General features: G+C 37.5%; 2 protein-coding genes across 3 annotated transcripts; one reads left to right on the forward strand and one right to left on the reverse strand.

The window, feature by feature from the left end:
- The first annotated feature begins 2777 nt into the window (after window positions 1-2777).
- Window positions 2778-6381, forward strand: LOC141814773 (VAN3-binding protein-like). 2 transcript variants are annotated; one of them, XM_074702721.1, is made up of 7 exons: window positions 2778-3101; window positions 3287-3400; window positions 4824-5217; window positions 5306-5557; window positions 5639-5688; window positions 5768-5825; window positions 5903-6381. In XM_074702721.1, exons 1-7 carry the CDS (start codon window positions 2829-2831, stop codon window positions 6109-6111), a joined length of 1350 nt encoding a protein of 449 aa, XP_074558822.1. In that variant the 5' UTR covers window positions 2778-2828; the 3' UTR covers window positions 6112-6381. The 2 variants fall into 2 exon arrangements, with proteins under 2 accessions (XP_074558822.1, XP_074558823.1); XM_074702722.1 differs by having other exon boundaries at window positions 4833-5217.
- A 152-nt stretch (window positions 6382-6533) lies between these two features.
- LOC141814430 (calmodulin-like) lies at window positions 6534-7279 on the reverse strand. The gene is made up of 4 exons (XM_074702393.1): window positions 7207-7279; window positions 6939-7096; window positions 6758-6838; window positions 6534-6682 (listed from the first exon to the last, which is right to left on the reverse strand). Exons 1-4 carry the CDS (start codon window positions 7277-7279, stop codon window positions 6548-6550), a joined length of 447 nt encoding a protein of 148 aa, XP_074558494.1. The 3' UTR covers window positions 6534-6547.
- Between the last annotated feature and the right edge of the window lie 7393 nt (window positions 7280-14672).

The raw sequence follows: 14672 nt of genomic DNA on the forward strand, positions 1-14672 counted from the left end.
CTTACAACAACTAACTGAACCCTGTCTCAAAGGTAAAATTGATACATACAAAATAACATAAGATGATTAAAATACAAATTAATTGAATCGATCAGGTATTCAGGTGGTATAATATCATATGCATGTTAGTATCATAATATTATTATTATTATTATTATTATTATTTAAAAGATGAAATGATATTATATATATAAGAAAACACAAGAAATTAAAGCGGGTCCCAAGGTGCTGATCACATCGAACTCACGTGATCCTGCCTCGTTGAATGGCATAAGACAAATCCCTCATTAAATGATAATTCCAAACGATCACTGTAAACGATGTTTAAAATTTAACTAATTAGTACAAGATATATATATATATATATATATATATATATATATATATATATATATATATATATATATATATATATATATATCGATCGACACCAAAGGTGTTCTCAAAATTTGGATTTTATCCACTCCATTAGTGCCTTGTGAGCTAGTCTTTCCCACCACCTGAGCTAGCTCGATGGCAACAGGCTTGATTGGTGCCTGAGGTGGGGTACGTGGTTGTTGCATGTATGACCCTAATGTCACGTACGTGGCTAGATCGCAAGAACTCGATGTGAACTTCGCTAGCGGATTTTAATGCTACTACGCGAATATAATTAAGATTCAACGATGCTAGAAATGCATGGTTTCTTTCATAACCCAAAGTGTGTCTCTAATCCACTCAATATCGCAATCACGAGAAGAAGACAACATTAAATGAATCTACAAGCACACATTCTCAGTAAGGACCCTGGAGCATATTTTGCATCATGCATACTAAAAAGTGAAGATCGTTGGCATTATATATATTTATGCAAAACACTGACGTGCGTCACTATTGAATTGATGAACCAAATTAATTATAGATTGGACTGGACTGGACAATCACAGTGAGCCAAAAAAAAACTCTCCTACGTTTACATTCCGCATGCAAACAAAGTTGGCTGTTCCAATCACGATGAAAGGGGCCCTGACTCGGCCGGGACACATGCATGTCTCCTCACCTCACTGCCACAGAATGAGTCAATCTTCATTAGGCTGCATTATTCATTTGTCCCGTGCCACCTCAATTTACTTGTGAAGTGTCTAGCAGTGTTGGTGGTTCAGACGATTGTTTCCTTCTCAACTCCCAGTAGTGACTATAAAACAGAGAGAAAAAGGAACTGTGACTGTACGTAGTGACTATAAAACAGAGGAGAAAAAGGAACTACAGTATTCAGTATTCATTTTCTTGGCTGTTCATCTCAGAGTGCAGAGCTTAATTAAGAGAGTTTCAGCAATTCAGACCATATAATTATTAAAATCGATTCTATTTAATTGTTTATCAAAGATGGAGAGAGAGGAATTGGTAAAAATGCAAAACGTATAAATTCCTACGAGTGATCTGCAGTGGTGCAGTGTGGTCTAAGGCTGCTGTTGCTAGCACTGCCAAAACAGCAGTCTACGGCGCCTGCGAATCACCATCACATCACATAGAACACAGAGATGTATTGCGATTGCCTCCCATTCTCTTGTTCATTGGATTCGGTTAGCTTTGATTGATTGCACAAGTACGTTACTTACTGTAAGCTCTGCAAGGTAGCCATTCATGGCTTCATTGACTTGGGCAAGCTAGGGCTGCGTTTTGATCGAGGCACAGTACCAGGCGTCAAATACATTCATGTAAGTAGTAGAGCTGTTTAGATTTCTTTGTAAGAGAAATGCTATGCAGCGCAATTTATCCCGTGCGATCTTTGCATGACATCTTCGATTCATTACCGTTGCTATCGCCCTCGTCGTGCCGTTCGGCCATCGCTAGCCGCCACCTCGGGCACGATCGATGTGCTGCTCGCTGGCGCTCCTTCTGCCGGTGAATTTCGATCGGATAGTGATCGAAATCCGATGAATTTACTCAAAAACGCGACCCCTGCCTGCTCACCGCCATTGTCGGTCAAATCGCGGTCGGAGATCGGCCGAGGAAGGATCGGCATCACACGCCGATTCTTCCTCGATCAATCTCCAACCATGATTTGATTCTGATCGCGATTTGGTTGGAATCCGACCGCGATTTGGTCGGCAGTGTCGGGCATCGGATTTGGCCGGCAATTACGATCGAAGATCGGCTGAGCAAGGATTGGCGTGCGACGTCGGTCCAAATCGGTCGGTCTCCGATAACGATTTGATCAGAAAGCTGGTAGTGGCGGTGAGCGGGCACGGGTCGTGTTTTCAGACAAATTCGTCGGATTTTGATCACTATCCCGTCGGAATTCGCCGTAGGAAGGAGCGCCGACAAGTGACGCGTTGATCACAGTCGAGGCGGCCGACGGTAGTTGAGCGGGGCAGCGGGAGCAAAGATAGCTACAGTGGATTAGGGAGTCACGCACGGATCGCGCATGGATTTGTCACGTAGGATAGCAATCTCGTTCTTTGTAATAACCAAATTAAAAGGTAAAACTTGCTTGGCTTGTGCTCTTTATATTGGCCATAAATTGATATGAGAAATAAATTAAATAAATAGGGGCCGATGACTTAATAGTAGATCTCCATGATTGATTTTTCGTGTGATTTGTTTTTAAAATTATTACAATATTGTGAAGTAATTTTAATTAAATTATTTTAATATGTTTTAATTAAATTATAACGTTATTATTAAAAACGTTGAAAACTAACTCCACTCAGTCTCACCCACCTCCCTCGCCTCTTTCTTTACTGCTGCTATAAAAGCTCACCATCTCTTCCGCCTCGCTCACTGCTTCCCTCTGCCACTCCGTTGCTATTATAAGAACTCCGCCACCGAGGCCTCCCTCCACCGTCATGGACGACGACGCCAGGCCGCGCTGGGAAGCCGGCGGAATCCGCCTTCCGGAGCTCCCCAAGGACCCCATGGAGTTCCTCGCCCGCTCCTGGAGCGCCTCCGCGCTCGAGGTCTCCAAGGCCCTCGCGCCGATGCCCCCGCTACCGCCGACGCAGGAGACCATCCCCGAAGAGGAAGCCGAAGAGTTCTCGCCTGCCATCTCTGGGAACCCCTTCTCCTTCGCCTCCTCCGCCACCTCTCAGATGGTTTTGGAGCGAATAATGTCGCAGTTGGTGGGTTTTGGATGCCCTAAATCTGATATTTTCTACTGGTTCAAACTATCCAAAAAGGAGATTTTAGATTTCGTTTCTGTTTTTCAAAATTATGATCTTTTATGGGAACAATTTGTCCATTACATAGATCAGATTTCTTATTGCTCTTGCTCCGTTCTTAATCCCATGTTCTTGGACAATGGCAGGAAGTGTCTCCTCTGGCATCTGGCCGTCTTTCTCACAGCAGCGGCCCTCTCAACGGCGGAGGATCGCTCTCCGATAGCCCTCCAGTCTCCCCCTGCGAAATGGATGAGCTCAAGGTCCTTTCTTCTCTCCAACATTTACTACTCCATCCATCCTGTCGTTTTTTTCTATCATTTGTTTACTTTGTTTAAGAGACTTTTTGTTTGTTTTTGTTGTTTAAGAACAACGTATCACTATTTCAGATGTTATTTTAACCCTATCTGGTGTCTAGACTATAGAGATTACCATTCAGTTCTTAGCTCCCCAAGGACCAGTCTATGGTTAATTTACAGGCATCGAAGAAAAATGGATTCTTTGGAAGTCGGAGGAGCACAGGCCGCAGAAGGCAGTCACCAAGTTATCAAATGCCTACTGTTAATTTTGTTTAAGAGGGAAAAATCAGGGAAAGAAAGAAAACACTTTCTCTTCTTTCGATACAACACCTGATAAATTTATTAGCCTGATAGTTGTTAAATGGCTGTTTTCGTGTTCTTTAGTCAGGAACTGGGCCGAGGCCTTCGTCCTTTTTCTTGTTTGCAGATGTTGCTCCACTATTTTGTGCCATTTCTGGAATTCTAGTCCTCCACTTCTCACCTACTATACCTAAGATCCTTAAGTTTTCCAGGAGTTGGTAGCCAATATTTTCACCCAACATTGCCCCTAATATTTCTTTACAGTTTCTATTTAGTGATGGTTCTATCATTGCAATCCATGATTTGTCTTGGCATAATGAAGGTGAACTGTGGGTGGACATAATCAAAGAGCTTGAGAGGAAAATGTAGAAGAAAAGGTTGGTGTAGGCATGAGAGTGGATAAATAAGGTCATTTATTATGCTGTTTTGTACTGAGTGAAGCCAAATAATGCATCCTGATGAATAAAATAAGGCAATTTCTTTTGTCTTGTACTTGTTGCTCTCTGAGCAAGGTCTGCATTTGACTTACTTTAGGGTCAAAGAAGCCCTGTTCCCTTCAGTGCTTGCCTGGGTAAAGAAGCAACCCTTGTCAGTAAAAGCAAAACAGCTTCTCAGTTCTTTGCCTCCTCCATCTCTTTATTTACTGCGCTGTTGCATGCCTTGTCCTTGCTGACCTATTTGGTGTCTTTCATCCTACATGGAATAGGAAGCTTAACATTGTCATTTGAATTTTGTATCTGCTCTCCAATGATTCTATTCTCTGGCTAATACCATGCACAAACGGTTCAGCTAATCCTTCCCCACGCAAATGTTTCTTACTGCTACTGAACACAAGTCGTTGGCACATGCATTGCAAGGTAGATGTAAAAAATAAATTAAAAAAATTTATTTTGCTATAGCTTTTAGTATGTATCATATGGATGTGATGTGTTGGGTTTTCTGATTGAAAATAGTCCTCTTAATGCTCAGTTATGAAAGAAATCAGAGTCAGTACATTTAGTTGATTTTTATATTGTAGGCTTGTATGTGATCAGGTACTAATTAAAGAAATGAGATTTTTTGGTTTTGTGTCATGTAACCAATTCAGTCGCACCAGGGCAGTAACACTCCCAAGCCACAGCAGTATAGAGTAACCAGCAAGACCGTAGGAAGGTGGCTCAAGGACAGAAGGGAAAGGAAGAAAGAGGAGACCCGAGCACAGAATGCACAGCTTCATGCTGCAGTCTCAGTAGCCGGTGTTGCTGCAGCAGTTGCAGCTGTTGCGGCTGCAACAGCTGCTGCCTCTGGCTCTGGAAAAGATGACCGTGCCACCAGGATCGATATGGCAGTCGCATCAGCTGCCACTCTTGTGGCTGCCCAATGTGTGGAGGCTGCAGAGTTGATGGGCGCAGAGCGTGAACACCTGGCTTCTGTTGTCGGCTCTGCTGTTAATGTAAGGACTCCCGGAGACATTGTTACTCTCACTGCAGCTGCTGCCACCGGTAATGACAAGTTTAACTTAGTAAACATTTGAAATCAGAATTGGTTGTCCATTTGGATCGAGTTCATGAGAATTTAATGGATGGGCAGCACTGAGAGGGGCAGCAACCTTGAAGGCAAGGGCGCTCAAAGATGTGTGGAACATTGCCGCGGTGATACCTGTAGAGAAGGGAACACTGTGTAATCACAACCACCAACGCCAAAGCAATCGACCAAAGGAACTAGACAGCAATGGCAGTGATTTTAAAGATGAGCTTATTCCTTTGGAAGATAACTTCTTCGGCATTTGTAGTCAGGATTTCCTTGCTAAGGGGACCGATCTCCTAAAACGCACTCGAAAAGGTATAGACTTTCAGATGCAAAGCTCAAATTTTTAAAGAGAATTGATGTTTTCATTCCTTGTATGAATTGTTCAAATTGTAGGGGCACTTCACTGGAAGGTAGTCTCAGTTTACATCAACCGCTTGGGTCAGGTACATTGCTGTATGTTGTTGATCGATCAAAATGATCAATAAATGCTAATTCTGATGGATGAGGGTGCTCTTTCGGTAGGTGATGCTGAAGATGAAGAGTAGGCATGTTGCCGGTACTATTACCAAAAAGAAAAAGAGTAAGTTTCCTCCTCACGTTTGAAGACTTTCAATTTCTTCATGTGAGGCTAATTGGTATGGTCTCACTCAATTGCAGGTGTGATCATAGACGTCTGCAAAGACATCCAGGCGTGGCCGGGCCGGCACCTCATCGAAGGCGGCGAGCAGCGTCGGTACTTCGGCTTGAGGACAACAGAGCACCGCATCATTGAATTCGAGTGTTTGAGCAAGAGGGACCATGAGATGTGGACGTTAGGAGTGGCGCGCCTCCTCAGCACCGTTAATGAGAAGAAGAATATCATTTGACTGTGGCAGCTGCCGACACTCAACCAGATCCAACTCTAGATCTGAGGAGAGAAGGCTGTGCGTGACCCACATGAATTAATGGCGAAGCAGGAAAAAACATGATTGCCATCAGACAATCCATGAGAAGGAGATCATCTCCATTTGTAAAGTGTCAGAATATATAATCTTGATCGTAATCAAATTGGATACTTGCTCTACATTTGTTGAATGTTTGGGGTGTGTCCTTTCTGACGAGATCAAATTGGAGAATGAGATGGATCACTTGATCGATTCAACTGATATAACTTTGCTGACCAATTCATTATGAAAAATGATTGTATTCTGTATTTTCCATGTCTTAAAATACAGAAAAAAAGAAGAAAAAAAAGGTAGTATATGCCCTTTCAAAAATCTATCAAAACTATACAAACAACTCTGAAAATATTATCCCTTCTCTTTAAAAAGATGTCATCATCTTCACAAATTCCTCATAGTTTACTTGCCCATCTCCATCTAAATCTGCCTCCTTGATCATCTGATCCACCTCCTCGTCTGTTAATTTCTCACCCAAGCTCATCATCACATTCTTCAGCTAAGAAAGAATTAAATTAAAGATCGTCATTTTTAGTTCATAAATACACTAAATTAATATCAATGCAAATCTCACCTCATTCTTGGAGATGAAGCCATTTTGGTCCTTGTCGAAGACTTTAAATGCCTCCTTTAGTTCCTCTTCCGAATCAGATCCCTATATATTTCGCGAACCAATTATAATAGAAGGTCATGTGCATGATAATTGAAGATAGTCGAACAAGTCATTCGAAACTATTTGTTTCACTACTATTTACCTTCATTTTTCTAACCATCAAGTTCAAGAACTCCTCGAATTCGATTGCTCCGCTACCGTCTGCATCGACTTCGCTTATCATCTCTTGCAACTCATCCTCGGTAGGCCTCAGCCCTAGTGAGTTGATTATAGTCGAGAGCTCACCCAACGTGATGCAACCTAAGAACCCAAATGTGCATGATTTAGCTAGCATAATTGAGCCAAAGTCGATCGGAGATCAATTAGGGGACGATTAGAGGTAATTAATTAAGGAACGAAGAATAACAAACCGTCTCCATCTCTATCGAAGAGGCAAAAGGTTTCGAGGAATTCGACCATTTGTTCCTCGGTGAAGAGTCCCATCGAAAAGACAGATGTTTGAGTGTTTGAAAACTTTGAGGCGTGAGAAGCTTGCAACATTCATGGAGTTTATATAAGATCGATCGGTTTAGTTTGATCAATTCCCATTTGGCAGTCAACGTCTTCTCACGTAGTTGAAATTAAGATTGAGGGCGAAAAGGAGTGTTTTACCAATTCGAATTCTATTCCATTTGCTCATTTGATTGGAGAAAAAGTTACGATAGATTTGGTCCGGTCCACCAAACCGAGTCGGTTTGGCAACGATTTCTCATTGATTTCCGCGAGTCAATCGATACGCGCGTATTGAATTTTGAGAAAGTAGTAGCTATTTGGGAAAATAGGTGGTCAACGGTTCGTGGATTGACTTTTTGCCGAGCGGTTTGACAAATTGATCCGCAGATCTAACTTTTTTGACTTTCTTAATTTTTGTAATATGAAGATTGATATTTTTCTTCGCACGCAAAAAAAATTACTATAAAAAGAGAGGTGATTGGGTATGAACTCAGTATCTTTTCTTTCCCTCCTGTTTCTCGGGCTCAAAGGTCTTACCTCATAATTCTTCAAAGGTGAGCTTTTGAATCGATTAATTTTAGACGTGATCAATTCAATCTTACGGAAGTTTTTTCATCAGAATAAATTCAAAAAATACTCTAGTTATTGGACACCGATAGCCGACCTTTGTAAATCTTGAGTCTATTGTGAGTGTTAAGGTCTCTTGCTTTCCAACTTTGCTTTTGTTTTTATTAAAGTGATCAAAAGATTATCGACGTAATTGTCTTATACTTTGTTCTTAGAGCATCTGCAACGCAGAGGAGTTATAACGAGTAAAAATATATTAAAAAAGTATGTGAGACCCATTTTTACCCTATTATAACATCAAATAATAGAGGCTGGCCCACCACACTGCACATTAACGCGTTCAAAAGAATGAACGCGTTAACGTGCAGATGCTCTCTCTCTCTCAGCCATGTCAGTTTTTTTCTCTCTCTCAGCGTTATTAACGCCGATTAACGCACCAATGCAGATGCTCTTAGATATCCTAAAATTTGTAGGAATTAAATTTTGATTAAAGTTTAATTATATTACAATAGATTTATTACTTAGATTAGATGGATTATGGATGCATCTTATAATTATTAATTTAGGATTTCTATTTTGATTTCCTAAAATTATATGATATATTTTAGGAGTAAATGAAGATTTAGTCAAAAATTTAATTAAGTGACAATTAATATTTTTTTATAAGATCCTACTAATGTGCACTTGACGCTAGTTTGACTAATTCATTTGATCTAATCAATCTTTTTTTTCTAATCGATCTATCTAGTATATTTGACCCATCAAAGTCCTATCAATTTGTTCTAATCGATAAATATATTTTATTAGATTTATTTGACTCCTTAATTTGATTGATCTGTCCAATTCTATTATTATTTTTTTATAATTTAGATATTTCATTGTCTAATAAATTTTGAAAATAATTGATCTGATCCTATGAAAAGTTCTTATCAATTATTAGAGTAAATTGAAAAGCATAAGTAAATCCTGATAGACGATTCAACACTGTAGAATTTTTAAAATTTTCAAATATAATATGTCCTAAGTAAGTTTTTCGTCGTCTAAAGAACTCATTTCACTTCCTACCATCGCACCATAACTCTAGGGCAACTAGTAAACTCATTTATCCTGATCGAGATTATTGACCTATCTGATCCAATAGTTCAACTTGTCCCTCTAACCTAACAAACACATTCAATTGAGACGCATGCCAATATATAAAAAAATTAAAATTATTCCTTGAATAAAATTAGGAATAAGGATTCATTATGAATTAGATAATTCATGGAAACAAGAAATTGTTTACTTTAATTAGCATATCGGTGATTGATTATTGCATGCTGTTCTTGCTGCAAATTTTACCATGGCCTCCATTTCTGCAACAGAGTCAACAGCTTGGTCACCAAGCCAAACAATCATGCAAAAATTAGAGAAGAGTTGTATATAAAAGGAAACAAATTATTATTATTTTTAAACAGTAATTTAATTTAAACAATTTTAATGAGAAAGTTCGGTTGATTTGGTTTATCTAAAAACCTTCAATTTGTTCTATTTTAATTAATTAGATTGGGTCGGTTCGAATTTAACTGACTTATACATAAGTCTATATATCAATTTAATTAACTGAGTTAGACGAGTCATGTGAAATGATATATTATAGCAAAAGGTGATAACCCTTATCTCAAGACCCCTCCAAGACAGTCTCATGCGATCTAGAAGGAAGATAAATCACGGAAACTTAACTTTAGGGATCCGTGTGAACTAGAAGGGGGTGAATAACTTTAATTGCTTCTTGTCTTGATGTTGTGCTCATTGTTTGAATGCGCAGCGGAAACCTTGATTTAAACATGACTTTACATGCACAACTTTGAGATTTTACTTGATATCCGTCTTCTTGAGGTGACTAATCTAAGGGTTCATTTGAGCTCACTATCTCCACTATAAATTCCTTTTTTAGACACCTTTCGAAGACGGAGAAGTCTTTTATAAATTATTCTTACAAGAACACAATATTGCAACAAGAAACAAGAATGCAAATACAAATGAAAGCAAAAATGACTTTACAATGAAAACATTGCTTTGCTTACTCTTTTGTTACTTTAGTTTGCCTCTTAATGGTGGAAAATGCAACAACACTTTATATCCAAACCTTAAAAACCCAACAACTTCAAATCTCCACAAAACCCTTTTTTAAAGGGTGTTGTTTAGGCAGATTTTCACTAACCAATCGATTGGTCTTACTCACCAATCGATTACCACATCAGATCCGATCGTTTAAACATGTAGAATGACTATTTTTGCCTGGTCAATCAATTGCTTCAATGAATTGATAACTTCCAATCGATTTTAACACATTTTGTTCACTGGCCAATAAGCTGCTAATCGATTGGTCCAATCAATTGCCTTAATCTATTGCACCAATCAATTACCTAAGCAATAAATCCGAAATTTCAAGTTTAGAGTTTGCCAATCAATTAGTTAACCTCACCAATTAATTGCTAATTCTAATTTCAGGCTTTTTAAGGTTGAATTTGCGTCTTTCTTGTTATTCGATTAACCTCAACTTACTAAAAAAGGTTGAATTTCTATCTTTCCTATTATTCGGTTGATATCAACTTACCAGGACTTCCTTTGACCAACATCTAGTCATTCGTGACTTGTTAGGATTTTCCGTTGCCTAACATTCAGTTAACCTTAACCTGCAAAGGCTTCCTCTGCCCAACATTCGGTCAACCTTGACTTGCTAGAACTTTCATTATCACCAAGTTTTTGGTTCCCATGACCCATTTGGACTTCCATCTCGTGCCAAGTGTCCGATCCACCTTGACCCACTTGGATTTTTCTTTTGCCAATTTCTCGTTGGATTTTTGATCACCAAGTGTTCGGTCTACTTTGACCCATTTGAACTTTTCTCTTACCAACTTCCCGTTGGACCTTCGATCATCAAGTATCTGATCAATCTTAATTCACTTGGACTTTTCTCTTGCCAATTTTTTGTTAGACTTCTGATCATCAAGTGTCCAGTCAACTTTGACTCACTTGAACTTTCCTTTTGCCAACTTTCGTTGGACTTCCGATCATTAAGTGTCTAGTCAACCTTTACTCACTTGGACTTTTCTCTTGCCGTCAAGTATCCAGTAAACCTTAATCTAATTGACATCAAACTAATATATTAATCAAACATCGATATTCAACTCGAGTCAACTCAAACTTGGTCAATCTTGACTTGAGATCGATTGCACTAACAATCTCCCTCTTTTTGATGTTTGACAATATGTTTAAGTTAAACAAACTTATTAGCCCAACTTACTTTTTCATCCTTTGAATGAGGGTTTCCTAACTTAAACCCTATATTCTCCCTTTTTGGCACACATCAAAATTTTTTTTTATCTCAAGATTCATTCATCTTATCCAATCAAATTCTCTTAATTGAAGGTTACTTACCTTCTATTTGATCCAATACCTTGAGCATACATTCATTATCCTTCTCCTCAATCCTCAAAATTTCTCCTTTCTTACTTAAAACATGTCTTGAAGGTGAACCTCCCCTCAAAGCATGCTCTATCTTCAACTATTGCACCAATAATAATTTTAAGTTCCTAAACCTTTAAGAAACTTCAAAATCTAAATCATGAGGTTAAAAATTCAACCTTGAATCCTCTTCAAATCCTCATTCTTCTCCTTTTCCCATCCCTTTTTATATATTTTTTAAGAGAACCTCTTTGGATACTTATCCAAGTAAATTAGAGAATTAGAGGTAGTTAAAAACTCTAAAATGAGGTTTAATAACTAAAACAAACTCATTTGAGTAAAAAATACAACTATCAATCGATTGGTAACTGTTACTAATTGATTGGTACATGTATCAATCGATTGGTAACTTATACTAATCAATTGGTGTGTATGAATTTCTAATATTAATTTAAAAATTTATAAGTAATTTTATAATTTTTAAAAAATCATTAAATTTCATATAGGCATTACTGTTATCAGGGAAAAATAATTTTCTAAGAAAATACATCTTATTTTCAAAAAGAGGTACAGAGTTGGAAATCATTAAAAATTTTAATATTTCACTCTAACTTTGTATCAACTTAATTAATGACGATTCCTATTAATAAATAGATTTCACCAAGATTTTCTAAAATATTTTGAATTCATTTTCAAAACTAATTTTCAACTATGATCTATGGGCTAAATACGCTTGACTTGCACATTTGCTTTCCCCATGATTGGTCAACTCTAAATTTATTTAGTTTGATGAAACTAAAACTCATTTTAATACATCAATTATATCTTGAACTTATTTTATCATCCAATATCTCACTTATATATAATGCATCTCAATACACATACAAGTTAACCCTATGATTTTTGTAAGATGTAAAATATATTTTCTCTAAATCAAAAGATCATGCATCTCTATTTAAGCATTCTAAATTTGATCATCCTTCCTAGGATGTCAACTAATGTCATTTGTCCTTAATTACAAAGGATTGAAATAATGCATGTAAATGAGTATGTCATACATCAAAGGCATAACTTTTTAAAAAATCTATCGTAACTTAAATGATACATGTATGACAATATCATGACAAGATGTAAGAAATGATAATATGCCACACACAACATTAAAAAAATACTTACTTTTAATATAAGTTTTATCAATTAATCTTTATGTCAAATACAAGATTTGACATAGGCGACCATTTCTCCCTCAAATATGCCAAAATCCCAAACTTGACACACTCTTGAGTTATATCATATTTAATTTGCCAATTTGATTAACTTAAGAATTCAATTCTTATTGGCACATTATAAAAACTTTCCAAGATGAGATTTGAATTTTCAGTCTCAAGATATCATAATACCTTGAATATGTCCTAAAATATCAACTTTACCATGGTTGGGTTAACTACTCTTCCAATTAGGGTTGGCACACCCTATACACATCTAGTGTGAAAATATCTTCCTCTTAAAAACTCAATATCTATTGGAGCTTTTTGGGTGCACTAGGTACTCACTAGGGATAACTTTCTTAGATACTTTCTTAATGACTTTTCTAGGTTTGTTAGAAGCCTTAGTCATGCTAGTCTCTTCAAGGTCGACACTAGGGATAGCCTTCCTTGTAACCTAACTTGACTTCTAGACCTAGAGTTAGTTCCACAACTATATGGATACATTGTCCTTATACATAGGTTTGTAACCCAAACCTTTCTTGCTCTTGGATGGTTCTTGCCTATTCTAGTTTAGATCTTATTTCTTTTTTGAATATATATTTTCTAAGGTCTTTTCCAATTTATCAAGACTTGACCTCAAAACTTAATTTTCAATCATTAAATTCTTAAATTTTGATTTTTCATGATTGCTTTGGATATTTTTTTCTTCTAGACATAAATCTAATTTCCTTAGAATTCTTGCCTAGGGTATTCCTATCCTTAGATTTCATAACTCTACCATGAAATATCCTAAAGTTATTCTTAGGTCCATCGTATTTCATATTTTCATGATAATTAGCACTAAGATAATAAAATTAATTTCTAACATGCTCATTATCTTGAAATAAAGAAATACCATTAACTAATGGTACCTTGGATCTTGCCTTGGGTGCTCCCACTTGATTTGAGCTCCCTCCTTTGTTCTTACTGGAAAGTTTCCTTTTGGACATTGATTTTGATAGTGCCCATTTTGGTTGCAAGAGAAACATACAATGTGATCCTTGCCTTTTCGCACCAAGGGGCTAATTTCTATTGGCTTCTCCTTCATCTTGGATGTCACTTGAACTTTCTACTTCTTTAATTTGGGACACTTGCTGTTACTGCACCGCTCATGGTCCGGGTCTAGACTCCCCCTTATCGAGAGCCCCCTTACCATTTTTCCCATGGTCTGGGTCTCCCCTACCTCCTTCATTTTCATGAGGGTCCTCACATGGCTCTACATAGACCATGACTTTGATATCACTTGTTAGTACTGATGGAATCAAAATATCTCCACAATAGTATGATATTGTCTACTTTGGTCCTAAACTCTCATGGTTTTATTTTTGGGCTCTACCCAAAAGACCTTATACCAACGGAGATATCTTCCATCTTATAAACTTGTGATCTTTTTCATGTATTTTCAATGTGGAACTTTGATTGCATTCCAACACCTACATTTTAAGCAAATGATATGATCTTTATTTCTAAAAATTGAAATTATTGTACCTGTCCTCGTAGAGGTGGAGCATGCTTCTTCCTCATTGGCTCTGAAAGTTGAGGGTTTTTCTTGTTCTGGTATCAATGGCCTCTCCCCCTCAATCCATGAGGTGGATACTTCTTCAACTTCCTCTTCGGATGTTGAGCACCTCTAATGTATTCTTGATCCAAAGAGTCTCCCATTTGAATTTGTCTTCACTTTGCATTGAGATTGAATCTTCATGGAACTTGGCCAACTTGCTCCATAACTTCTTCTTGACATATTGATATATATCTATTTTACACAAAATCTGATTAGGCAAAATAAAAACTAGTAATTTAGTTACTTTTTCATTTGCCATGGACTTTTAAATTTGTTCCTCATTCCATTTGCTCCTTTGAAAAAATTTTCCTTTTGTATTTCTTGGAGCTTCAAACCCTATCATTAGAGCAAACTATTGATCTACATCCATCTTCAAGAAATACTCATCCTTGCCTTCCATGAAGCAAATCCTTTTAATCCGAAAGGCGGAGGTACTTGAGTGTCATCCAAATCCATCTCAGGGTTCCATCATAAAGTTGAGCTCCATCGATGACTAGTCCTTTGACTTGTGGATATTGAGAGTTCAAAATTTCAGCCTTTTCTTCTTTCTTTTAGCTCG

The sequence above is a fragment of the Curcuma longa genome, chromosome 21 (assembly GCF_044706935.1).
Source record: "Curcuma longa cultivar G26 ecotype Majalengka, Jawa Barat chromosome 21, ITB_CL_G26_1.1, whole genome shotgun sequence".
Classification (NCBI taxonomy): Eukaryota; Viridiplantae; Streptophyta; class Magnoliopsida; order Zingiberales; family Zingiberaceae; genus Curcuma; species Curcuma longa.